Source organism: Odocoileus virginianus, chromosome 8, assembly GCF_023699985.2.
Source record: "Odocoileus virginianus isolate 20LAN1187 ecotype Illinois chromosome 8, Ovbor_1.2, whole genome shotgun sequence".
Taxonomy (NCBI): domain Eukaryota; kingdom Metazoa; phylum Chordata; class Mammalia; order Artiodactyla; family Cervidae; genus Odocoileus; species Odocoileus virginianus.
The window spans coordinates 22,341,032-22,368,520 of NC_069681.1; the positions used below are offsets into that span (position 1 = coordinate 22,341,032).

Sequence of the window (27,489 nt, forward strand, 5' to 3'; positions counted from 1 at the left end):
AGATTTCCCATCCAGGAGTCCTATATATAAGGTAATATGCTGTAGCTTTGCTTCTTAGAGGTCTTTCTTGTTCCTCTACTCCTCCTATTAATGAAGACAAATAAACTTCATTGTTGCAAACAAACCTATTTTGTAGATAAATATATTTCTACCATAACTGGTAATATGTATTTTTCTTAGATCCTGAGAACAGAGCCAACATTAAAAAAAAATCAAATAGGAGAAAGAAGGAATAAGGTAATCATTTACTTAACCGGGGAAAGAAAAAATAGCATCGCAGGAAATCTAATGTGTGATTCAGAGGATTTATGGGAGTACAGATGGTAAAGGAATGAAAGACATTTACATGTTTTTAAATGAGAATATAAATGTCCAATTTTTAAAATTATTTTTACAAGACAATAAAAATACAATTCTCGTTCATCTTGCTGTGAAGAGGATGGGGCAAGGAGAGGTAATGCAGGACAAAGAAGTAAGCTAATTTTTACTGAGTATCCTTCCAGCTACTTCCACAAGTGCTGCTTCATGCTTGGTGTCATCATTTAAAAATTTTATTTTACTTAGGAAGAAACAAAGTAACCTATGATTTGACTCCAAACCTGTCTTTCAATTATGCAACATTCCTTCTCCATATAAGGATCTAGGATGATATCTCCAGCCTAGCAAGTGACACTGACCTGGTAGCAAAGATTGTTTTCCAAGTTTTAAAGGCAGCTGCGTCATAATTGGCCAAAAATAAAACATATAATCAAAATAGAGACAACTTGGATCAACTGGGCTCAGTAAAATTGTAAAGGAGAAATCAATATTTAGAGTGAAGACTATTCTTTACAAAAGAAAATTGATTTTTATTTATCTATACAATGCATGTGCAAACAATGTAAAATCAAGATAAAGCAATTTACAATATGCACAAAGCTGATAAACATTATGACAATCCCTCTTTAGTAAAAAGATAAAGCCACCACAATCTGTCGATAAAATCTGTAAGAAAAGATTCACTCATGCCAATTTTTAACTGCTTTTATCAAGCACACCTGAATAAAACTGTGCCTTACTACAAAAGCTTAGACAATCAGATATTCTCTCCTTTCATTGTGAATCACTATAGAGATAGGACAAAATGGACTCCTTTTAACTTTCCACTTTTCTGTTTGCTGATTAGTTCCAGGATATGGACTTTAACGTGAAGGATTTATTTGGAAATTCAATACACAAAGAGAATACATAGATAAAACTATTCAAAGACTTCTAATGTCTTGATAGGAAGACATATATTTCCATGATTTATAGATACGTATACATACATATAGGCTTCCCTGGTAGCTCAGCTGGTAAAGAATCTGCCCACAATGCAGGAGACCCCAGTTTGATCCTTGGGTTGGGAAGATCCCCTGGAGAAGGGAACAGCAGTAGATTTATGGAATTGCCTGGAGAAGTCCATGGACAGAGGAGCCTGGCAGGCTACAGTCCATGGGGTTGCAAACAGTCAGACAGGACTGAGTGACTTTCACTATACATATATATGGGGTTTCCCAGGTGGCTCAGTGGTAAAGAATCTACCTGCCAATGCAGAAGATGTAGGTTTCATCCCTGGGTTGGGAAGATCCCCTGGAAGAGGAAATGGCAACCCACTTCAGTCTTCTTGCCTGGAGATTCCCGTGGACACAGGAATCTGGTGGGCTACAGTCCATGGATTGCAAAGAGATGGGACACGACTAAGTGAGCATGCATGCACACATCCACAAGTATAAATATCTGACAAAATTTCCTGATCATGTGGCTAAAAAACACATGAAAAGATGCTCAGCATCACTCATTATCAGAGAAATGCAAATCAAAACCACAATGAGGTACCATTACACGCCAGTCAGGATGGCTGCTATCCAAAACGTCTACAAGCAATAAATGCTGGAGAGGGTGTGGAGAAAAGGGAACCCTCTTACACTGTTGGTGGGAATGCAAACTAGTACAGCTGCTATGGAGAACAGTGTGGAGATTTCTTAAAAAACTGGAAATAGAACTGCCATATGACCCAGCAATCCCACTTCTGGGCATACACACCAAGGAAACCAGATCTGAAAGAGACACGTGCACCCCAATGTTCATTGAAGCACTGTTTATAATAGCCAGGACATCGAAGCAACCTAGATGCCCATCAGCAGACGAATGAATAAGGAAACTGTGGTACATATACACCATGGAATATTACTCAGCCATTAAAAAGCATTCATTTGAATCAGTTCTAATGAGATGGATGAAACTGGAGTCCATTATACAAAGTGAAGTAAGCCAGAAAGATAAAGACCATTACAATATACTAACACATACATATGGAATTTAGAAAGATGGTAACGATAACCCTATATGCAAAACAGAAAAAGAGACACAGATGTATAGAACAGACTTTTGGATTCTGTCGGAGAAGGCGAGGGTGGGATGTTTCAAGAGAACAGCATTGAAACATGTATATTATCTAGGGTGAAACAGATCACCAGCCCAGGTTGGATGCATGAGACAAGTGATCAGACCTGGTGCACTGGGAAGACCCAGAGGGATCGGGTGGAGAGGAAGGTGGGAGGGGGGATCGGGATGGGGAACACATGTAAATCCATGGCTGATTCCTGTCAATGTATGACAAAAACCACTACAATATTGTAAAGTAATTAGCCTCCAACTAATAAAAATAAATGAAAAAAAAATTTCCTGATCATGGACTTAGTGGTACTCAAAGCTGTCTCCTGTCTAAAACACTAATAACATTCTTGGCAGGATGAGCTCATTTCAAAGGTCAAAGATACAGAGCTTGATTCTTCATTTAAACTAAGAAAAATGTTTATAGACAGAGCCTTTTTAACACCATACATGCTCAACCAATTTTCTTGAAGTTTGGTCCAGATCAAAGAGAAGGTTTTACTTCTGTTGTCATTCTGCGAACAAGTAGCATTTTCCTTAGACATTACAGAGAAGAGTCTCATCCGTGGGGCCATAGCTAGAGATACATAAGAATTAAAAAAGATTAAAAAAATGCATCAGAAGTAGGTTCTGACATAGTAAGAAAAAATTACTAGCTGATGTGGTACTCAGCAAGCAACTGAAGCATTAGAAACTGTGCAAGAAAGCAGAAGAAAAGAGATTGCCTCTGGCACTTTCCTCCTGAAATTTAAAGATAATATACTAAATATTTAGGATCTCCAAAATCTTAACATATTCTCAATAACTTATATTCTTTTGGTATTGAATAAGAGATATCAATAACTGTTAAAACTTAAAATTTAGACAATATAAAAAAATTAAAATCACCTAACCACTGTTAGAATATAAGCATGTCTATAATATTCAGTGTATATATGTATATATACACACAATACAATTTTAATTAAATATTACACTTAAAAATCACTAATTTTCCCAATGGTATTACTACATTTTTACATAATATACATTATACGTAAATCTCTATTATTTAACATTGAGGTTATTTCTTTTTTGTTTTCTGCTTTTATAAATAATGCTATGATGAATATTCTTGCGCAGAAAACTTTGTTCACATCTCTGATTACTTGCATTGAATAATTCCCTAGAAATGGAGATCACCAGGTGAAATGATCTATTTAAGACTTTTGAGAATATTAGGAGTGGTCCTCCAGAAAGATCAAATCACTTTACATTTATACCCCCTCTGTATAAGAGGATCTATGTCTTGCATCTTTTGTCAACTCAGATATCATCTATTAATTTTAATCCATGATATTTTGATGGACAAAATAGAATCTTATACTACTATATATATATATATTTTTTTTTTTTTACTTATATTTGGCTCTTTGATTTCTAGTGAGTTTGAAAATGTTTAAAAACACATAAGCCATTTGAATTCCTGTTTTATGAATTTGTATTCCTCAATGAGTACTTTTTATCTCACTGAATTGCAAAGACTCATACACATTAAGATTGACACTAAACTTGCCATCCTTATTAAAAGCAACTTTTTTCCGCTGCTTGACAGAAATTTCTGGGGCTCACATGACGATGAGAAGCAACTGTTCCAAGTTAATTACCGAAATTTGGGTTGATTTGATCACAAGCAATTCAACAAATTTTGGTCTCTTTCTATGTGCCAAGAACCACACTGGATATAGAGTGTGAACACAAAGACCCTGTGCTCCTGTCATATGCTAGACACAGGGAGATGCAGGTCCATAATTAAGAAATGTTGCTAATTAAGCAGTGTTGCTAAGGCCTGAGATATTTACATGCTATGAGGCTTCTCTGGGGAAGTGAGGGCAACTGATGTTGTAATTGAATTCCCTTTAAACCTTATTTTGCTCAGAAGATAGACTCATATACACATTACACTGACATCACATAGGTAGATGTACCATACAAACACAGAGCACACACACACACACAACCTCCCTTCATATATTTTTTTTACAGATGTTGCAGAAAAGGCAGCATGGTCAGTGACGATGGAAACAGGACAAGACGGGTCTGTTAGAGTCATTATTTCCTTTCTGCAGCCCCATTGGAATTCATGTTCCAGAGACACTGCTCACGCAGATACAGCTCTTTGCTTCCTAAGTTCTCTCTGGCCTCCTGCCACGCTAATCACAGAGGAACACAGGCCAGGCTCAGCTGTAAGATAATCATTCCATGTCCCACTGACTTCAGCAGAATTTCCAAAGAAGTGAACCAAGGGCACAGCATGGCTCATGGGCAGATTAAAAAATAATAACAATGAAACTTGTTTGTCACAAAATGATAAAATAGAGGTGTCTGTGTCAAAATAAGAAACACAAATATTTTCTAGGATTATAATAAAATAACAATTTAGTGTTCAGAGGATAAGTAACATTTGTCCCTGGCAAAGGGATAAGACACCTTCTTTTCTAACATTTTCTGGCCTTTTCAAGGGTATCCTCAATTACCCAGGAAAAAAGAATATGCTCATAGAGGTTAAGTGACACAGGTGGTCAAAAGCAACACTGGAGCTGAATCCAAATATTATGATCCTTGGCTTAGTGCTCATCTTCATGCACCATGTTGCTTCCCATTGAAGTACATGAAGTGTAGGCTTGATTTGTAATCCATCTACCCAAGAAAAGGCATATGGGCCATATTGGGATATACTAGGTGGATGCTGGTATATTAGGAGGATGCTAGTGAGTGAAAGAAGGGGAATTCAGTGTAGCCTGGAGTTGAGGGGATAGTCCACAATAGGACATGTAAGGTAGAGATAGTGGAGGACAGGGAAGTCTTGTGTACTGCAGTCCATTGGGTTGTGGAGGCGACTGAACACCACCACCAAGGTAGAGATATCCATGTTCAGGCAGGCCTCTGTCACCACCATCATCACCGTAGCACCATCATCACCATCATCATCACCATCATCACCACCACCATCATCACCACCACCACCATCACCACCACCACCACCATCAACATCATCACCACCATTACCACCATCATCACCACCATCATCACCACCATCATCACCACCATCATCATCACCATCATCACCATCACCACCACCATCATCACCACCACCATCATCACCACCATCACATCACCATCACCATCACCACCACCACCATCCACCACACCACACCATCACACACATCCACCATCATCACACACACCACCATCATCACCACCATCATTAGCATCACCACCACCATTATCAGCATCACCATCATCACCACCACCACCACCACCATCAACATCATCACCATCATCACCACCATCACCACCACCATCATCACCACCATCACCACCATCATCACCACCATCATCATCACCATCATCACCATCACCACCACCATCATCACCACCACCATCAACACCATCACCACCACCATCACCACCACCACCACCATCAGCATTACCATCACCATCACCACCACCACCACCACCATCAACACCATCACCGCCACCATCATCACCACCACCACCACCATCAATACCATCACCACCACCATCACCACCACCACCACCATCAGCACCACCATCACCATCAACACCATCACCACATCACCATCATCATCATCATCATCACAATCATCACCATCATCACCACCACCATCACCACCACCATCATCACCACCACCATCATTAGCATCACCACCACCATCATCACCACCACCACCACCACCAGCACCATCACCATCACCACCACCACCATCATCACCACCACCACCACCATCAACTCCATCACCATCATCACCACCACCATCATCACCATCATCACCACTATCATCACCATCACCACCATCACCACCACCACCACCATCACCATCATCACCACCATCACCACCACCACCATCATCACCATCATCACAATCATCACCATCACCACCACCATCATCACCATCACCACCATCATCACCACCACCACCACCATCCCCACCATCATCACCACCATCACCACCATCATCACTATCATCACCTGCACTGCCACAGCCTCCCAACCACTGTCAGTGTTATAAACTTTCTCTCCTCAGATCATCCTCACTTGGATTCCAAGATGCCATTTGTAAAACTCTTACTTGACTGGGTCACCCATTGCTTGAAACTTACTACCTACAAGGTTAAACTTAAGCTAATTGACATGGCTCTTCTGTGAGCTGTCTCTGCCTACTCTCTACCCTGCTTTTCCATTGACCCTGGCTTGAACCTGATGCTCCAGGTTTACCTCATCCTTTTAGGAGGCCTCCCTTTTCCCCTTTAACTGGGTCAAGTGCCCATCTTTAGATCTCTGTTACTCCATTATTATAGTTAAACAGTTTTATTAATATTTTCTAAAAATTAAAGTCTTATTTTTGCATTTGATCTATAGTAGGTGCTCAGGACATGTTTGTTAGGAAAGTCCATTGAATTTGGCAGTAAGAGCATCAGACTCTGAAGCCATACTCTCTGGGTTTGAACTGCTGGCTTAACTGTGTGATTTTGTGTGAGTTACTTAACCTCTCTCTTCTTCCATTCTTCTGCCTATAAAATGGGAATGATAATATTCTATAGTGTTTGGGGAGGATTAAATGAGTTTATATATATGTATATGAGCTGTGGCTGGCATATCCATGCTACATAAGCTATAGAAATATTTGCTATTGTGATTGCAATTAAAGGGACACGTGACATGAACCTGACCTCAACGATCATTCAAAGAACTACTAGAAACACAAAGAATGTATGTAACAAGAAAGGAAAACTCATAATTGAGGTCAAACTACATTAGCACTAAACATTCAGACTAATAGACAGGAAATCTTTCTGCATTCTAGAAAAGGGAAAGACCATTTTGGGACCAAGCATGCAGAATGTCAAAAAGTTCATGAAGGTGATGGGGCTGGAGGGAATAGCAAGATCCATGATCTGTGCACTCAGTGGGGGTCAATGGGCACTTGGCACAGAGCAGTCCTCTGTCCTCTGCCATGTGCAGCTATCCACACATCAGGGCATGGAGACTGCTGTTAACCCAAGCTCCCAGGTGCTTACTGCCAGTAGTGCCCCCTTCTGACAACCATGAAAGTGGTACACATTTCCAAATATCTCCTAGGAGAGTGGTAGTGTACCTGGTTAAGAACCTTGCGGGCAGAGAAGAGTAGAAATGGATATTCCAGGCAAGAACAGCATGACCAAAAGGATGACGGGTTACCCAAGAAGGGTTACAGAAAAGGGTGTAGGGTGAGGTATAGCAGAGATATGATTCTGATAAAGACACCAGGGGCCAGAATGTGAAGAAACTTGATGGATTGAGAAATTAGACTGATGTGCTGCTGTGCACATTCTCTACTTATGTCTCAGTTGCTGGAACTGAATGGAAGGAATATAAGCTTTAGAATCAAACCACCATGGGTTTGAGTTCTGTCCTACTGTTTACTTGGTAAATAAGTCACTTTCCTCTCTCATGATCCATAAAAGAAATGTATACATGGATCAATATGAAGGATGAAGAGGTATGTTTGTTACAGCGCTTAGCAAAGTGTCTGAATCACATAATGTGCACCAAAAATGAGCTTGCTTTTTGAAGTTCCTTTCTGCCTGCCATCACTTCAGGTTAATAACTTGCACCTGGATAACTTTCCACTTCATTTTATTTTTAACTATAACTAAACACACCTAATTATCAAGTTTAGACATTGGGAAAGCATGCATTCTTCTCAGAATGTCTGCAACAAATTATAGTTTCAAGGCTCAATGGTACATTCCTAGGGGGTGCTGCTCTTAAGGGGGCCACTTGAGAGTGGTTTATTTAGAACACTCATAACAAAGCATCACGAAGAGGCAATTATCCTGTGCCTTGAATCTGGTAAGAGGAAGAAAATGATTACTTTGGCAGGCAGAATGGATATTCTTTTTTATATATGGCCTATCACATTTTTTTTTTCCAATTTCACTGAAAACTTTAGAGGCAGATTTTTTAAACTTTCTATTTTGAAGGCTCTTTAACAAGCAGAAATGTACCTATAATTGGCTCTGTGACTTCCATTTCCCATTTAATATGAAGCCTCCACCTTTTCTGCTTCTCCCTGTTTGTTCTCTGAGAGGATGCTCTGGGCGCCACACGGTTTTGTATCAAACAGATAGTTGAATGATGGATTGTTGTTGTTGCTTAGTCACCAAGTCGTGTCTGACTCTTTGGGACCTCATGGACTGCAGCCAACCAGGCTCCTCTCTCCATACAATTTCCCAGGCAAGAATACTGGAGTGGGTTGCCATTTCCTTCTCCAGGGGATCTTCCTGACCCAGGGGGCAAACCAGCATCTCCTGCAATGGCGGGTGGATTCTTTACCGCTGAGCCACCTGGGAAGCCCAGCCTATACTATATTCAACCTGTTGAAACATCTTTCTGATGTGGTTCTTTAGTTCCCAACAGGAAACTGAACAAATGGGTTCTTGACTTCAGATTTTCTCCTGCTTCTTGACTGGGACAGTAGTTGTGTCAAATTAAATTTCACATTTCTTAACAACTGCCTATGACATACCTACACCAATTTACTCATCTTTCTCTTGCCAAATCATACCCGCCAAATGCCCAGTATGTCATGACCTTTTTGTTACCAGTGCGATTCCTGATGCCTGACCAGTTTAGGATTTCAAATTCCATTAGTTCCTGAATTCTAAGCTCTACCTACTTTAGTCCCTCGCCTTTGGTTACTACCTTGCCTTTGGCTTTACGTGTGTTAGGTCGCTCAGTCGTGTCTGACTCTTTTGTGACCCCATGGACTGTAGCCCACCAGGCTCCTCTGTCCATGAGATTTCCCAGGCAAGAATACTGGAGTGGGTTGCTATTTCTTCCCCTAGGGGATCTGAGGGATCAAACCCGCATCTCCTGCTTGGTAGGTGGATTCTTTACCATCTGAGCTAGCAGGAAAGCCCCTTTGCTTTAAAACATGGCTTCTTACTTTTTCTCCAGATCCATTGACCTTGGTTGGCCTCAGTTATCTTCAACTCTTTAGTAAACACCACTTATGTTTCATTTTCCATATAGACCACTCGTTAAAATCTTTATTGAATTTGTTATAATATTGCTTCTGTTTTATGTTTTGTGTTTCCAGCCATGAGCTATGTGGTACCTGAGCTCCCTGACCACAGATGGAATTACACCCCCCTGCACTGAAAGGCAAAGTCTTAACCACAGGACCGCCAGGGAAGTCCCAGTAAACACCATTTACATTACCAATGTAGGCTAACTGTGAAGAGGAAGAAGTGATGGGTGAGGGGTGGGCATGGGGGTCATCAGGCTTTAAACAAGAAATTGAGAACATCCAATGCGACATACGAAAAATGGTGGGAAGTTAGAAACTGCAGCCAACACAACAAGCCTCGGAGCATGGACCTTAACTCCTAAAAGCAGTGAATTGGTCTAATTCATCTTTGTATCCTTGGTGAGTAAATGCCTGAACAAAGGAATGAAAGAATGTCAGAGAGATATGAAGCAGCATGAAGCATGGATGCACCTACAGAGTCTTCTGCTCATACGACCCTCTTTTCTTACTGGCTTTAAGCTACATGGAAGGGTTAGAGATAGGTCAGGATGAATAATGAAGAAAGTGGAGAGAGGCCAAAGAAGAGGTAGCACTGGGGCAGGTACCAGCTTTCTGGATTTTGAACTAGATGAACTCGTCAGGGGCCCAATCAGCTATGTCCTGCATCCTGCGGCTTCATGGGAAGTTTGAGTTACATATACCTTTGCTGCTTATTCATTGTGTAACCTTGGAAAAATTACCAAATCTATTTGAACATTCCAGCTTCTTAATCTCAACTTTGTGAAAAAATATTCTTGATCTCGTAGACTATAATGAGGGTCAAATAAGCATGTAAAACACAGAATTGCCTTATACAAAGCTAAAGCTCAGTAAATAATATTAGTTATCCATGTGTGCTATCTTTTTCAGGAAGAAGTTAATAGTGATGATTCCTTTTTAAGACTTCAGGTTTAAGTGCCAGGTGTAAGGCTCAAAGTGCCAGGTGTATCTTTCGCTCATACCAAAAAAATAAAAAAATAAAAAACCCAATAAATAATTGATTTATTTTTCTACACCATAGAAGATTATATCTTCTAATGCTATGCTAGAACCGAAAATGTTGAGTAAAATAGTCTAGCAGGTAATATGGATTTATAGCAGAGGTCGGAAAGGATAAAGACCTCTATGACTTAATCATTTGGTCATTGTCTCTTATGTGTTATTTCTACAAAACGTGCACACCTAATGATAATTTTTAAAGCCCTAATCTGTCCAATATTTATTTAGTAAAATCACAGAAGCTAGCATCTCCACTTAAAATGTCAAAATGTTTGTGGCATTCACAACAAACATCACATAGAATTTTTTTTTTCTTAAATAGCTCATTGGTGATAAATTGTGCATTTAAGAATTATTAAATCCACAATGTTACTCAACCAAACAAATATTGACATGATGCATCATCACAATATGCTCTCAATAACAGCTTTTACATTGCTTAAGAGTTTTGTCAGAAAATCAGAGATTTATGCCAAAAAACTGGCTCTCTGCATATGTCTGCCAACCTTGGCCAGTGATTTGCATCCAGACAGAATTTCCACACACCCTTGATATAGCAAAGCAGGTTATTTACAGGGCCACAAACATTCTTTTCCAATGTTCACAATCTCTTTGTAGTTATCAGTGTACACATATTTACTAAAAGTCTTCAATGTGTCTGTAGATTATTGAATGTTCAATTTTTTCAAGCAAAGTGAAAGTGCTAAGAAATATTCAATAGCAAGCTATGAGATCCTTCCCAGTTCAGTTCAGTCACTCAGTCGTGTCTGACTCTTTGCAACCCCATGGACCACAGCATGCCAGGCTTCCCTGTCCATTAACTCCCAGATCTTACTCAAACTCACGTCCATCGAGTCCATGATGCCATCCAACCATCTCATTCTCTGTCGTCCCCTTCTCCTCCCGCCTTCAATCTTTCCCAGTATCAGGGTCTTTTCCAATGAGTCAGTTCTTCACATCAGGTGGCCAAAGTATTGGAGTTTTGGCTTCAACATCAGTCCTTCCAATGAATATTCAGGACTGATTTCCTTTACGATTGACTGGTTGGATCTCCTTGCAGTCCAAGAGACTCTCAAGAGTCTTCTCCAACACCACAGTAGAAAAGCATCAATTCCTGTTCAAAAGCATTAGACACCCTTCCCAGATGTATACTTTTTCTTTTTGGAAAAATATCTCATTATAATTCTAGGAAAGATCAAAAGCCCATAAGCAAAAATATGCCTAGAAGTCAATCTTATTGTAACTTTGACCAGATTAACTTAAATCTTGGCTCCCTTAACAGTAAAGAAATGAACATGGTTGAAGAGAGTGATTCAATGAGATAAACGTAAGTACATTTCCTAGCTGTGCTCATTCCCTTAAAAAAGATTGATACATATCCTCACTTTTATGTAATTACTTCAGTAGATTTTGCTGGATTTGAAATGTTTTTTTGGAGAACTCAAGAAAAAGGAATGACTCTTAATCACATTTCATAGATACTATTTACCAATATCCATGATTTTTTGTTATTTAGTTGCTATGTCATGTCCAACTCTTTGTGACTTTGTGGACTGTAACCCACAGGCTCCTCTCTCCATAGGATTCTCCAGGCACGAACACTGGAATGTGGTGGCACTTTCTTCTCCAGGGATCTTCCTGACCCAGAGATTGAACCTGCATCTCCTGCACTGACAGGCAGATTCTTTACCACTGAGCCACAAGGGACGCCCTACATCAATAATACAGCTAATGATTAATATATTTGTTTAAAAATGGGAGAATGTACCACACTTTTAAAAGAATGATTAATTCATTTCTGAGACAGGGTAAATCCCTGCTTCAAGCAGTGAGGAAATATGGGTACATAGGTTCATCAACTCTTCTGGCTAAAGGAATTATTTGTAAGGGACTAAGAGTTTTGAACCGTGATGTTGGAGAAGACTCTTGAGAGTCCCTTGGACTGCAAGGAGATTCAACCAGTCCATCCTAAAGATCAGTCCTGAATATTCATTGGAAGGACTGATGCTGAAGCTGAACCTCCAATACTTTGGCCACCTCATGCAAAGAGTTGACTCATTGGAAAAGACCCTGATGCTGGGAGGGATTGGGGGCAGGAGGAGAAAGGGACGACAGAGGATGAGAAGGGGACGACAGAGGATGAGATAGCTGGATGGCATCACCAACTCAATGGACATGAGTTTGAGTAAACTCCGGGAGTTGGTGATGGACAGGGAGGCCTGGTGTGCTGCAATTCGTGGGGTCGCAGAGTCGGACATGAATGAGCGACTGAACTGAAGAGTTGGAAATTTTCAGTTTTCATTCTTTACCATAATCTTCTGACGTCTTTATTGAGTACCTGCCATGAGCAAGGCAATTTGAACATCCAGTTTCAGTCATGATTTTTTGCTTTTATAAAATACATAGTTTCAATCAGAGACAAATATAACTCTGCATTTAATAATGGCTATAATGGAGTCTACAAAATACAATGGGTGCTTAGACAGCTAAAACACCTAACTGCTTGGGAGGAGTGAGGAAAGGCTTCACATCTTTCATACTTGATGAACGAGTCCCAAGCTTTGCAGGCAGACAAATGGAGAAAGCAAAGGCGCATCCAAGATACTGAATATTTTTGGTAGTTCAGTGTAGGTGCAGTGTGAACTGGAGAAAGACGCTGTAACAAAGACAGCAGCAGTAACAGATGACTGAACAAAGACCAGTTCATGAAGGGCTGCACATGTCATGAAGCGCGTAGATTTTTGTTCAGGGTGATTTTGACTAGTGGAACTACATGATCACGTTTCCATGTCATATATCTCATAACTGTGGAAAAAGGAAATGGAGGCTAGATGCTTCTATAAGAGCATATACGAGATGATGAGGGCTTTGGACGGTGGAGATGGTTATGAGCTGTATTCTGTAAACAGAATCAATCCCATTTTGTCAATTTTGTGATTGGTTTGATAAGGCAAGAGAGAATCAAGAATCTAATGAGTTTCAAACACCTGGTTTAGGCAATTAGGATGTGGCTAATAGACTGGATAGATCGAGTTAAGAATGTTTAATTAATGGTTTAATTAAACAGTGTGATTTAAATAGTGATTTATCTATCTCTGGCACTTTCGGAGTATAATTCCAGAATTTCTATATTGGAAGGGCTTATACACAACAGTCTGGTTGGAGGAGAAGATTACCAGGAACTTGTCTTTTAGCAGTATCATCAAGACACACAGGTTAAAAAAACATAATTGTCTGTACCATCTTCTAGAGCAGCACCAGACTCAAAGTTATCTTCGACTGGCTTTTACTTAATGTCCTATGATCTTACCATATTTACACCATATTTTAATAAGTTAGTCATTCAGTTGTATCTGACTCTTTGCGACCTCATGGACTGTAGCCTGCCAGGCTCCTCTGTCCATGGAATTTCCCAGGCAAGAACACTGGAGTGGGTTGCCCTTCCCTTCTCTAGGGGGATCTTCATGATCCAAGGATTGAACCTGGGTCTCCTGCATTGCAGGCAGATTCTTTACCATCTGAGCCATCAGGGAAGCCCCCAAAAGTGAAAATGCCATTCATGATTACGTACATAGTTGATACTCTGAAGTGAGAATTTAAGCTTGACACATTTCTTTTAATTTATAATTCAATATAGATCTAGTATTGTGAAAATAATACTGAAAAATCCCCATAGTATGATATGGAGAGTTCCAAAGTCAAACAAGGAGTCAAGTTTTAAATCTCAACCTCTTTTAAGCATCTTCTTTCTTCAGTAAAAGAATAATTTGGCATTGTAGTGAAGAATGAGACACGTCAAAGTATCTATCAAGATGTTTTGATGTTCAATATATTGAAAATGGGTATTCATGTTCATATTCAATATATATGTACACTTCAGATGAGTTACATATGTAATTCATAATGTGTATATATATCCACTAATTCTATAGTTAAATACATAAAACACATATATGTATATGTGTGTGTGCTAAGTCACTTCAGTTGTGTCCGACTCTTTGTGTCCTCATGGATTGCAGCCCTCCAGGCTTCTCTGTCCGTGGGATTTTCCAGGCAAGAATACTCGAATGGGTTGCTGTGCCTTTCTCCAAGGGATCTTCCCAACCCAGGGATTGAACCCATGTCTCTTATGTCTCCTGCACTGGCAGGCAGGTTCTTTACCACAAACGCCATTTGGGAAACCCAAAGTGTTAGCATCTCAGTCGTGTCGCTCAGACTCTTCACAACCCCACGGATTGTAGTCCAGAGGCTCCTAAGTATACACACAGATATAAATGATTTACCTACATAATATGCAGTTTTATAAATAGCCTTGGGAACACCAATATATAGTCAGTTAACTTACAAGTGCTCCATTTCAGTATATAAATGCTTCCAAGTTATAAATATTTCTAGGTCTTTGAGTAGAGACATGGTAGATATCCTTAGTATCTTAATTTGGGTACTAAGGGCTTAAATTGGACTGAATTTTCTTTCCACTGGCTTTTCTTTCAAATAACTGTTACTAAAACACTTTTTTTAACCGCCCCCCCCCAAAAAAAAAACAACTGGACTTGGAACACTTTAAGGAGGCTTTATTCCCACTGAGTCTCAAGAGACTGTTACAGCATCTCTGCACTTAGCTACTGGAGAAGCAGGCAGTAGCAAGAATACTTTCCAAGATCCTAGAACATTTTCTACTCACGCTGACCCCTCAGACTTCATTTAATTCATCTACAAAATGAAAGGGTTCCCCAGGTGGCTCAGTGGTAAAGAATCTGCCTGCCAATGCAGGAGACACATGAGATGTGGGTTCCGTCTCTGAGTCAGGAAGATCCCCTAGAGGAAATGGCAACCCACTACAGTATTCTTACCTGGGAAAAACCATGGACAAAGGAGCCTAGTGCCTACAGTCCACGGAGCTGCAAATAGTCAGATAGGACTGAACGATTAAGCACACACACACAAAGTGAAAAGTTTCTCAAGCTAAGCTGAAAAGCAGAAATCATTAGGACTGCTTTTTATACAGAAATGCTTGCACATCATCCCACATTTAAAGAGTAAGAACTTTAGGGGTAGTTTCTGTAAGTCTGTATTCATAATTTTCTAAGTCACTTTGATAATCACACAGGTTTAGGATCTATCAGCCTAAACACTTACTATAGACACTTAACTACACTTTCAGTTTTATCTGAAAATGAACTGGTGTTTGGAAGAATACACTCATTTGTAAGACCTATAGCCATTAATCATCTTTGTCCCCTATCCCTTTTTGGGGCTACATCTGTTATATACTGCCTCAACAGGTGTGCTAATTAAGCACTTCAATAATAAAATAAGAGTAGACAATATGGTTTATGGTATAAGAAAATGTATTTTCACAAGATGAATCATGGACCAATAAAGCACTTTAAATACACCACTTTGAAACATTCTGCGCAAAGAAGTTACAGATCATATTTAATAACATGTCTAGTTCTATACAAGAAAATATTTTTAAGACCTTACTGTAATAAAATTTTCCAACCAAAACAAAAATATTAAATAATTTATGAGACATCATAAAACCTATGTGTGTGACAAATCAGGCAGAATTCTGTGCTAGAAACAGAATGAGGGAAAATCTAAATAAGACAAAAAAGTCAGAAAATTTCTCATTCATGGAGGTTTAATTTTGTTAAAGACCAGGAGTCTTTAGGCATCAGAAAATAAGTTTGCTTATAAAAATAAAAAATTCCACAAACATCAGAAACATACTTTTCTACCTCAGCACAAATTTTTTTGCCCTTTACAATTCAGAAGACTTCTAGTCACTATCAAATACCTGAACCATGTCTTGGTCTTAACCAATATCATCTTTCTGATACTGAGTCTGTTACATAATTTTTTCCCCCCATGAACCTAGGGCCTATGCACATTTCAATAAAAACTGGTTTTAGAAACACTTTATTCATGAATAATTCAACACCTCTATCTTGAAGCTTACATTTCCAGGCCTCCAAAATGCAGAACAGATACCAACCAACCAGGCCTGCCTCCAGAGACTGCAGCTTCTAGAATACAGCAAGTCAAGTGCTGGTTCTCAATCACTATGAGCCTTCTCCTTTCAAGATATGCATAGATACTGATGCCCTCACTAAGGGCAAACATAATCTTCCCTATGTATATCTTTCTTTAAGGGGAATTCTGAAAACCACATGCTGACAATGCCCATGCTGTGCTTTCTCTGATCATCTTTGGCTCCTTATAACAATGTCAAGTATTTTGTTTTCCCTTCAGTTCTCTCCATAGCCTCTGCAGTTTTGTCTAACCACTTTGGCCTTTTCTGTGACACTCCTGTTACAAGTTTCTGCTTGCCTTCCCTTTTGTTTCTTTCCTTCTTGCTAGAAGCCTGGTCATCTGGGCTTCCCCATTTTCCTTTCCTAGCTTCTTACCCAAACCACAACTATAATCTTAATGCTTCCTTAAATGGTGGGTCTTCATTATGTATAACCAACCAGAATTTAAATTAGCATTTCTATGAACGCTGTTGTGAACTTTCAGATGTTCTTCTTTACACTGTCTCCCTGAATGCTATTTATGATTATCCTCAAAAAGATGATGGTTTCTCGAGGATTCCTATTTTAAAAGTTGTTTTAAAAGAGATCAATAAAGGAATGCATAGTTCAGCAACTGATGCTTCTACTTATTCTTAATTCTCATCATTACAAGTACTGGAGTCTGCAAGATCATCGCTAAAACTCTTTGGTGTGGGATACCAACCAGTTTTACCCATAAGGGCTAGACTGAAAATGCAATTTTGGGCTCTTTGATGTCAAATTAAAACTTATAAGAACTCAAGAAGTCTAAAACTTTAAAACAAGCTAAATGATAAGATAGTTATTCATTGATATGATCCTTTATCATAAATGATATATAAGGAGGAAGTCAACTATGTTTCTGTCTGTGAGTCAGATGCTAACAAGCCAACCGTCATGTGTAGATCCATAATCTTTTTTACATTTTTAACGCAGGGACAAGAAGGAAGTTTCAGTAAATTTTAATTTTCCAGATGTTCTCAGAAAGAATGACCAGAAGCACCCTCAGATTATAAGACACAGATGGTTGATCCATTCACCCCTGATGAACTACCTGTGTGTGCAGCAAGGCAGCAATGAAAGACTGATCCTCTGTGGTCATGGTGCCCTAGGCCTGGATGCGTTCTCTCCTCACGTGAAGTGTCAACAGCACAGACAGAGAGTCACCTTTCACTATGTCATCAATTACTGGTGTTTTCATAGGATTTCAAACGCCTGATTCCAATTTTACAATAATAACATTACCAAATTTACTCTGGAAGGGGGTTTTATGTTCCAAGCAGCGGATATTAACAATGTCCAACACGATCTCTAGGAATTATTCGCAGTTCTGAACCGTGCTTTAGAAAAACATTTCCTACACAAACAGACAGAACAAAACGTTAGGTATTTAAAAAATGACACGCTATCATTAACAATTCAACAATTAATATGCAGAAGAAACAAAGGAGTGTCAAGTAGGTGCAAAGCTCAAAAATATTAGAACCCAAGTCTAGGCTCCTTAACTCTTGCTCTTATGCTTCTCATATCCTCATAACCAAAGTTGAGGCTTCTTATGTCTTGTTCTTACTCCTCTCACATCCTCACAACCCAACAAATGTCTGAGAATTTGAAATAAGACTACCATCCACAAAAATAAAAAAAGGAAGGACACTACTCAAAGAAATACCACCAAACACAATCATCAATATTTGCTTTAATATATAATAAAATACTTGGGAGCAGGAAAAATAAGTGTAAATTACCACAAGTGACAAAAGTTTAGCAATCCTGACCTATTTTGGGTCTGGGCTGCCTACTGAGATTTTCTTCACACTTTATGATGCCCACAATTCAACTTTAAAGGGGAATCCAACAGGCAACATGTCAGAGTAAGAAGGAATTCAAATTAATATAAACTACTGGACATTTATAGAGTAAGAAAACGCAAATCTTTAAACCCAAGTTTAAAAGTATCTACACAACAAAATGCCTCACAATTTTCAAAAAATAGCCTTTTTGATTTAATAAATTATACACTTAGAAAAACTGACTTATGTAAAAAGAAATTATCATTTTAAATCCCTCTTTGTTATATGGCTACATTTACATTTCAATCCCAGGCCTTATGAGGACAATATAATTTTGTAGATATACTTAAAAAATAACAGTTAAAAATAACTACGTCTCAAGACTGCATTTATATTAAATCATGCTTAATTTAAAAATATTTTAACCGAACTATAAGCTAAGAAGATACATCCCAAACAAATACATAACTGCTGGTTAAAAAGTTTGACTACTTTTACCCTTCCTGCTTGTTAGGGTATCAATATATAGCACTACATAATGTTAACAGCTTGAAACTCACAGTGCAGGCTAAGTCCCATGAAATTTAAATGACTGTACTTCTTCAAAATAATAATAGTCAGTATTTACTGAATGTTTATTATGAATAATGCAAACTTCTAAGCACTTACATGCACAACCTCACAACTATCTAATGAGATAGTTATTACAGAACATTTATTCCCATTAGAGTAATCTACCTTCAAATTTTTTGTTACATGTATTAGTTAAAAAACTTTAATGCTCATTAGTCAGATTTTCTTTCTTGTAGCCAAAAGCATATAACTGATACACAGAATGTAACAAATTATTCACACACAGGTAAAGACTGCCCCATAATCCCTGAAAATCAGCCATTATCTTGGTAAAATCCTATCAAGTCTAATTAGAATGAATTACATATTCAGTATCAATTGATGATGTAGACAGTTTCACTACACTGCCAAGGATTGCCGATACTCACCAGCGGTCTGTGCAGGATTTATTCCTATTCCATCTAGAAAATAAGTTGTAAAATGACCTAAGTTATTTCTGAAGCTAAAAGGCTTTAACAGTAACAAGAAGAAATGTGCCAAAACAACGCTGCTGTATATACAGGCATAAGCCAAACAGTTACACCAAGAACACGAATGACAATCTGGCAGGTAGGTTATCTACTGCAATCTCTCACTATTATGCCTTTACACATATTGCTGGACTAGACAATGTCTATCAGTGAAACGATCCCAGGAAGTTCGACAGAGCAGAGTTTTTCATACTGTTTTGTCACATCCGGTGAAAAATAAAGCCAAAATACCTTAAGTATGTCAGTCATCACTTAACATTGCTCTGAGGCATCAAATCTTAAGGCTGAAGAGCCAGAGTGATGTACGTTCCACTGACACTTGATAAAAGTCGACAAAGCACTCTCCCAATAGTTATTCATTTATGAATCTAAAACGTTCCAGAAAAGGAAGGATAGCTTTCTTCCAAATACAAACACATTTCAATGTGGCAGCACGGACAATGTTTCAGAATGAGAAATTCCATCATTATCTAAACTAAATCATACTACTTACTGCTCTTTAAAACCACCTTCTCTTAGTCTTTCTTAACTATATGTGAACTACTCACCAGAACCTGGGACTATGACTTTGTATTCTTAATAGTTAAGCCTTTCCTGCCATGTTTGTTCCTCATCTTATTTCAGTATTTTCTCTTTGGGCAGGTTCCATTAATTATTTGCAGTATCCAAAGATAGTCAGAACTTAATTTATATTATCTAACTGGATAAAATCCTCATTATTACAAGCCTGTAAGAATTGTTTTCTATCAGGAAAGCAACAGCAAGGGACAGCAAAGGTACATTTCTGCTTAGCTTCCTATATTCTAAAACCATTTATGATACAATAAAAAACACTTTGTTAAATGACAAGTTATTTTCAGCAATAATTTGGCATAAGGACATATGATATTACAATGTGCTGTGCTTAGCTGCTTGGTCATGTCTGACTCTTGGCAACCCCACGGACTGTGGCCTGCGAGGCTCCTCTGTACATGGGATTCTCCAGGCAGGAATACTGGAATGGGTTCACGCCCATCTCCAGGGAATCTTCCTGACCCAGATATGAGCCCAGGTCCCTGCGCTGCAGGCAGATTCTTCAGCATCTGAGCCACCAGGAAAGCCCATAAAGTACTGTACTACGTAACAGAAGCACAGAAAAACTGAAGACACAATTATGAACAATAACTCTGACTTGGTGTTTACAATTATGTACATCATTTATGTTGATATAAGGTTTAGGATTCTTGTATTTTAAGTCAATTTTAACTAATTTGGTTTCTTTCAACAGCTAATAGCTGTTTGTGTAATAAATAGGTTTAAGATGAATTCTTACCATTGGTAATAATTGCACTTGTTGCTGCAGGAACTTTAAACTAAAAAGGAAGAGAAGAAAAAATACATATAAGTGTATAAAATGCTAATTATAAAAGATATTTCCAGTGGTTTGAGGAAAACGTTCTCTCTGGGAAATTCTGCTCTCAGTATTTACAATAATCACACACAATAGTTGAGAAAAAGCTAAGAGCTCATTTTAACTTATGAATTGAACAATCAAGTTTTAAAATAAGAACTTAACTACACATGAGAACAATTATTTGTTACAGGCCTACGTACCTAAAAAAACAATTTTACTACATTCTTAATTGTCCTTTATGTTTCAAAAATTTTACATAAACTTAAAGTAACTTCAAAATATACTTTAATAAATTTTAAAAGTTAAGTTTTTATAGAGGTTGTAATATTTAAAACTTTTAAATACTTTTTAAAACACCTAAATTATAGGCAATTTCAGATTTCTAAAACTTAAATATGACAAAGTTTCTAGTTGTTCTTCTTGGTTATATCCATTTTAAGTTATGTATTTTCTTTAGTGGTAACCTATTACATGACAATAAAAATCAAAAGCAACTACAGACACAATTTTTCCCTTTTCCAGCCTACAGCAACAATGCTGTTTAACTGAAATTGGGGGAAGCTTTACTAGTGATGTACATACAGAAACTACCACTTCTTTCTACAGTACTGACAAGTTTTTTCCTATATGTGAAGTGCATTTTATGTTCCTCAGTTTTCATTTATTTCTACTTCAGATCCCATTGTGTTTTACAATTTAGGATGCTAAGAAGTTCCTCTCAGGCTTTGATTACTCATTATTTAATTTCCAGTCCTATGCTGGGGGATTTTATTTTTTATTAAGAGAATTATATTAGGGTTTTACATCCATGGACTTTTGGATTCTCAAGTCAACTCTTACTGAAAGATTCCACAACATTAAATATAAATGCTAATATATTTTTACTCAAAATCATGTAACCGGGCAGGAATGATAAGCATTAACTATTTCCATTTTACAGATTAAGAAATTTCAGGAAGAGAGAAACTGTCATGTCAAACAAATAATTAATGACACAGTTAAAAGAGGAATGCTAAGTCTCCCAAGTCACAAGCTTCTCTTCTAATTGTCAAGTACAAACAGTTGCTTTATAGATGCCTCTGATGAAAATCTTTGGAAAAATTTTATTTCTTAAAAACAGAAACCCATATTTTCAAAAACAATAAATTTTACTGACACTCCACATGCTTATAGAGAAAAGCTGAAAAACATGATAAGTATATAATAAAATTATACTTCCAGAATCAAAGTTAGTAATAATACAAGCATACAGTGTGAAGTTTTTTAAAAATTGACATATCACTATCTTTTCAATTTCAACAAGGATTCTCTTTATAATTTAAGTTACATTAAATAAATGTGTCAATTTGTATAACCCATTCTTGTATCTGTGGATCTCAACTTTCACTCTTCTTTTACCTTTAAGTAAGGTTTAACTTCTGACAGCATAAACCTAGCAATGAAATTAAGTGGAAGTGGGAGGTCAAGACACATGCAGATTTTTGAGACACATTTTGAGACACAAATTGTATTCTCTACAGGCTGTTCCAATTTCTATACTTACTTCTTCTGCTGCAAACTTTAAGACAGCTGTGAAAGGTGTACTTTCAGGAACACTGAGTCTGCAAGAATTAAAAAAGAATTTTTTTGAAAGGCTGATTTTTTAAGTCCTTTGTTACTTATTTCAGCTACTATAGCAGACCTTGGCAAAGCTGTCTTTTGAGTCTGAGGTTCGCTGTTCTGATTGTACACTATGTGCATTAACTCTAAAAAAGAAAGCAATGATTAGCCTTATAGCTGACATGGTACCCTCAGGTCCACTTGAAAATGCATAACCTATACAGGTGTGGATTTGTACATGTTTAATACTTTGATACAAATAGGTCTAGCATGTAGGTTGCTTCTTGTTTCTAAAGATGGATTTCAAAAAGTGGAATCTCTCCTCAATCTTAAGTACACTTTGCCACCTTCAGTTCATCCTATGCAGGAATGTGATCGTTTTCATTAGAAGAACGGGTTACCTGGGGAGCATCATCTTTTCATGGACTTTTCTGTGCACTTTCAATCATCAAGTCAAAAATAATAGTCCAAGTTGGTAAAAATGAGTATGTTTACTACAGCAAAATGTGAAGTGACTTTCCACCTATATGAAAAAGAGCTCATACAACACAATCTGAAATAACATTTTGAAGTGATGTGTGGTTTTGACTTGAATAGTGGCAAGTATATTCAAAATCACTGATAAACAAACAATCTGTATCAACTGTTCAACTTAACCATAAAAAACAATTGACATTATACCTTAAGAAAGTAGAGAAATAGGTTAAAAAATAAGCTATGTAAGATTCTTAATGTAAAACAAATTACAGTGATTAAAGACAGAAACAAAGAATCTCTTTCAAAGCAGAGAAAGTTAACATTTCTCTTTGAAATTTCTCTATCACCACTGTACTGTTCTCTAATGATTTAATACCAACTACTATATGTAACATTCTCAGGTATATATACCATCTCCTCACTCAGTCTACAGATTGACTGCTGAATACAAAAATCATTATATCTAACATTGCACATTACAATGACTTTGTAAGGGTGAATAGATTTCTTGGCTGCCATATTCCACTCCCCCAAAATACTGCTAAAGAGTGAAAATAGAACATGTTTTTCTTCCCTTTCCTTTTTTACATGGAATAAAAAGAGAAAAATAAAATTATAAAGAATAGCTATTTATTTAAAAAATAACTAATAAACTGGCAATGTAAAAATTTACAAAGCCAGGAATAGTACTTTGCAAGTATTTCTATAGTTTACTTACAGTTCAGAACCTGAGAATCGCTGTCCTAAAACTTGCCTGTAGAGAACTTCTAAACTTTGGGGTTTCAATTCACTTTTGGACTAGACAGGCAATGTCCTTGTACCATACAATTAAATGCCATGTTGATACTCATTAACAAAAGTTCCTCTTCATAGATTAAATTGGTAAGACTATCCAAAGAAAATCCAGTAAAACATAAAAGCATATTTTAGTGAATGTTCTGACAGAAAACTGCACAGGGATTGGGAGTTACTTTCATTCCAGAGACTTTATCTATATCTGACATCCTTGAGTTTGCCAGTCACATCACTTACTCTTACATTATACTGGTATTTTGAAAAGATGAGAACCATCCTGTATACTGAGGTGAACTTTTAAAGTAAACTACTGGCATTTTTTTTTTTTAAATTAAAAATCTCACATAAACAGAAGTATGGCCTAACTTGACCAGTGGACACTTAGAGAAGGGTGACATGAACTTTCTATACCATCACAGAAATTCCAAATTTCACCATTTTAATTATTAAAGGATGTTATCAGGAAGTGGTATTCACAAAACTACATTCCAAGCACAGAAGAGAAGGTGTGCCAGAGCAGGCAGAATTCAAAAGATTTGCTGTCAATATGCAACTAGGATGGCTGAAACTTTAAATGATGGTGGTAGTGCGGGGGCTGGGGAGGTGAGGCACGGAGTTAAGACTGGAAAGACTGGAATTAGACTGCAAGAGTCAAGAGTGAAAGTCACTCAGTCCTGTCGGACTCTATGTGACGCTAAGGACTGTAGCCTACCAGGCTCCCCTGTCCCTGGAGTTCTCCAGGCAAGAATACTGGAGTAAGTAGCCGTTCCCTTCTCCAGGGGATCTTCCCAACCCAGAGATGGAACCCAGGTCTCCCGCATTGCAGGTAGATTCTTTACCATCTGAGCTGAGAGAGTCTACGGTGTTTCTAATGCATCCTGTACATGACAGAGAATGCTTGATTTCAACATTTCTATAACCAAGTAGCAGCATCAACAAGGAATCAATCAACAAAACTAACCATAAAAACTGGGGCATTCCCCCAGAATGAATCTACAACTGCAACATCCTTTCTAGAATGCAACCATTAGCAATTCAGAAGGGTGCTTCTCTATTACACTACATGTTTACCTGCCTGACAAGTGAAAAGTGGCCTTAAAAAGTTGAAGCATGTTTTCCCACAAATCTCAGAGCTGCTTTTACTCACATAAACCTAAAAGATGATGCTGTGCAAGTGCTGCACTCAATATACCAGCAAATGTGGAAAACTCAGCAGTGGCCACAGGACTGGAAAAGGTCAGTTTTCGTTCCAATCCCAAAGAAAGGCAATGCTAAAGAATGCTCAAACTACCGCACAATTGCACTCATCTCACATGCTAGCAAAGTAATGCTCAAAATTCTCCAAGACGGGGTTCAACAGTATGTGAACCGTGAATTTCCAGATGTTCAAGCTAGATTTAGAAAAGGCAGAGGAACTGGAGATCAAACTGCCAACATCCGCTGAATCACTGAAAAAGCAACAGAGTTCCAGAAAAACATCTACTTCTGCTTTAGTGACTATGCCAGAGCCTTTGTGTGGATCCCAACAAACTGTGGAAAATTCTTCAAGAGATGGGAATACCAGACCACCTGACCTGTCTCTTGAGAAATATGTATGCAGGTCAGGAAACAACAGTTAGAACTGGACATGGAATCACACACTGGTTCCACCTCGGGAAAGGAGTACATCAAGGCTGTATATTGTCATCCTGCTTATTTAACTTACATGCACAGTACATCATGAGAGACTGGGTGAAGCAAAGCTGAAATCAAGATTGCTAGGAGAAATACCAATAACCTCAGATACACAGATGCCACCACCCTCACGGCAGAAACAAAGAAAAACTAAAGAGCCTCTTGATGAAAGAGGAGAGTGAAAAAGTTGGCTTAAAACTCAACATTTAGAGAACTAAGATCATGGCATCCGGTCCCATCACTTCATGGCAAATGATTGGGAAACCGTGGAAACAGTGACAGACTTTATTTTTTTGGGCTTCAAAATCACTGCAGGTGGTGACTGCAGCCATGAAATTAAAAGATGCTTGCTCCTTGGAAGAAAAGTTATGACCAACTTAGCCAGCATATTAAAAAGCAGAGACATCACCTGGCCAACAAAGGTCTGTCTAGTCAAAACTATGGTTTTTCCAGTAGTCATGTATAGATATGCGAGTGGACTATAAAGAAAGTTGAGCACTGAAGAATTGATGCTTTTGAACTGTGGTGGTGAAGACTCTTAAGAGTCCCTTGGACTACAAGGAGATCCAACCAGTCCAACCCAAACGAAATCAGTCCTGAATATTCATTGGAAGGACTGATGTTAAAGCCGAAACTCCAATACTTTGGCCACCTGATGTGAAGAACTGACTCACTGGAAAAGATTCTGATGCTGGGAAAGACTGAAGGCAGGAGGAGAAAGGGATGACAGAGAATGAGATGGTTGGATGGCATCACCGACACATTGGATATGAGTCTGAGTAAACTCTGGGAGTTGGTGATGGACAGGAGGGCCTGGCAAGCTGCAGTCCATGGGGTTGAAAGGAGTTGGACACGACTGAGCCACTGAACTGAAATCATACATGTTATATACACTTTATATACACATATCCATATACAAACTATACATACAACTACACACACACACTCTAGAGGCCTGCCAGCAAATTCATTCAGTCAATATGTATTAACTGAACTGGTACCACTTTCAGGCAATCTTACATAGTTACTGATGCTGCCTTACTCCTTCCTCCCTCCCCCCTCCTCATTGTTTTCCAGAGCCAGTTGACACACCGATGAGAATACCCCGGTGTAAAGGCAGAAATCAGAGATGATGAGAAGAGGGAGTTAAGAGCTCTACTCTGTGAAGCCCAACTATCGCGGGAGACACACCAACGGGAATCAACGGCCTGACGTTCTGGTTATTTTGGAACCTGGGCTGGGAGGCCTCACCTCACCTCCCCAAACAGCTGGTCAATGCGGGGAAAGGCCTGTCTCGTTATAAGCGGACTCCAGACTACATTAAGGATCCCATCAAACCACCAGGGCCCGGTCCACACGTGTCCCCGCTCCACCACCCTCGAAACGAGTTCCGAAGAGAGCTGGGAAACCCAACAACGACGTTCCAATCACACACACCCGCACGGCCTCGCACCCTGGCAAGCTGATATACGATAACTCGGTTCAGGTGAGAATGGGGCGGTCTCGGGGAGAGGAGAGGAATGCGCACCGCTGAGGGGGCTGCCGCTGGGAAGGCTCGAGTCGTCCACCTCCCACCCCTCCACCTCCCACCGCGGCAGAGCTACTCACACTTTGTATGGCAGCCGCGGGTCCGACGTCAGTGTGATCTTAAAAGAAACTTTCGACCTGAGGGAGAGAGAGGGAGAGATTAAGGTCGAGCAGCGGGACCGCGGAATGGGGCGTATGGAAAGCCAACACTTACATGGTGCCGCCGTTCGAGACCGAAACCTCGCAGCAAACCCGTGAGGAAGCTCCACTTCCGGCTCGGCGTCTCTTCCAAATCAGGTCCACGTCTCCTTCCGCAAGCTGGGGTCCTCCGAGGATGCGATTGTCCAAAACACTGCCTGAACATTGGACCCAGATGCTCAAGTTGGGCGGAGCTTACAAGATCAAAATAGCTAATGCTTTTGTATGTATATTTCTGGAACACAATTTCGGGTCGTATGGAAAGAATATTCTTTTACTTGAAATTATTTTTCTGCCGTATTTTTAGTCAGGCAACACAGAGACAGTGAGACTCAAGGTCCCAGTTTG

The 27,489-nt window shown here is 38.8% G+C and overlaps 1 protein-coding gene across 4 annotated transcripts; it reads right to left on the reverse strand.

The window, feature by feature from the left end:
- UFM1 (ubiquitin fold modifier 1) lies at positions 1–27,486 on the reverse strand. 4 transcript variants are annotated; one of them, XM_070471314.1, is made up of 6 exons: positions 27,158–27,486; positions 27,025–27,081; positions 22,415–22,472; positions 20,791–20,830; positions 1,308–1,394; positions 1–84 (listed from the first exon to the last, which is right to left on the reverse strand). In XM_070471314.1, coding segments are annotated over exons 1-6 (246 nt in total). In that variant the 5' UTR covers positions 27,160–27,486; the 3' UTR covers positions 1–82. The 4 variants fall into 4 exon arrangements, with proteins under 4 accessions (XP_070327415.1, XP_070327414.1, XP_020733871.1 ...); XM_020878212.2 differs by lacking the exons at positions 1–84; positions 1,308–1,394 and adding exons at positions 15,860–17,942; positions 19,377–19,409 and having other exon boundaries at positions 27,158–27,256; XM_070471313.1 differs by lacking the exon at positions 1–84 and having other exon boundaries at positions 120–1,394.
- Between the last annotated feature and the right edge of the window lie 3 nt (positions 27,487–27,489).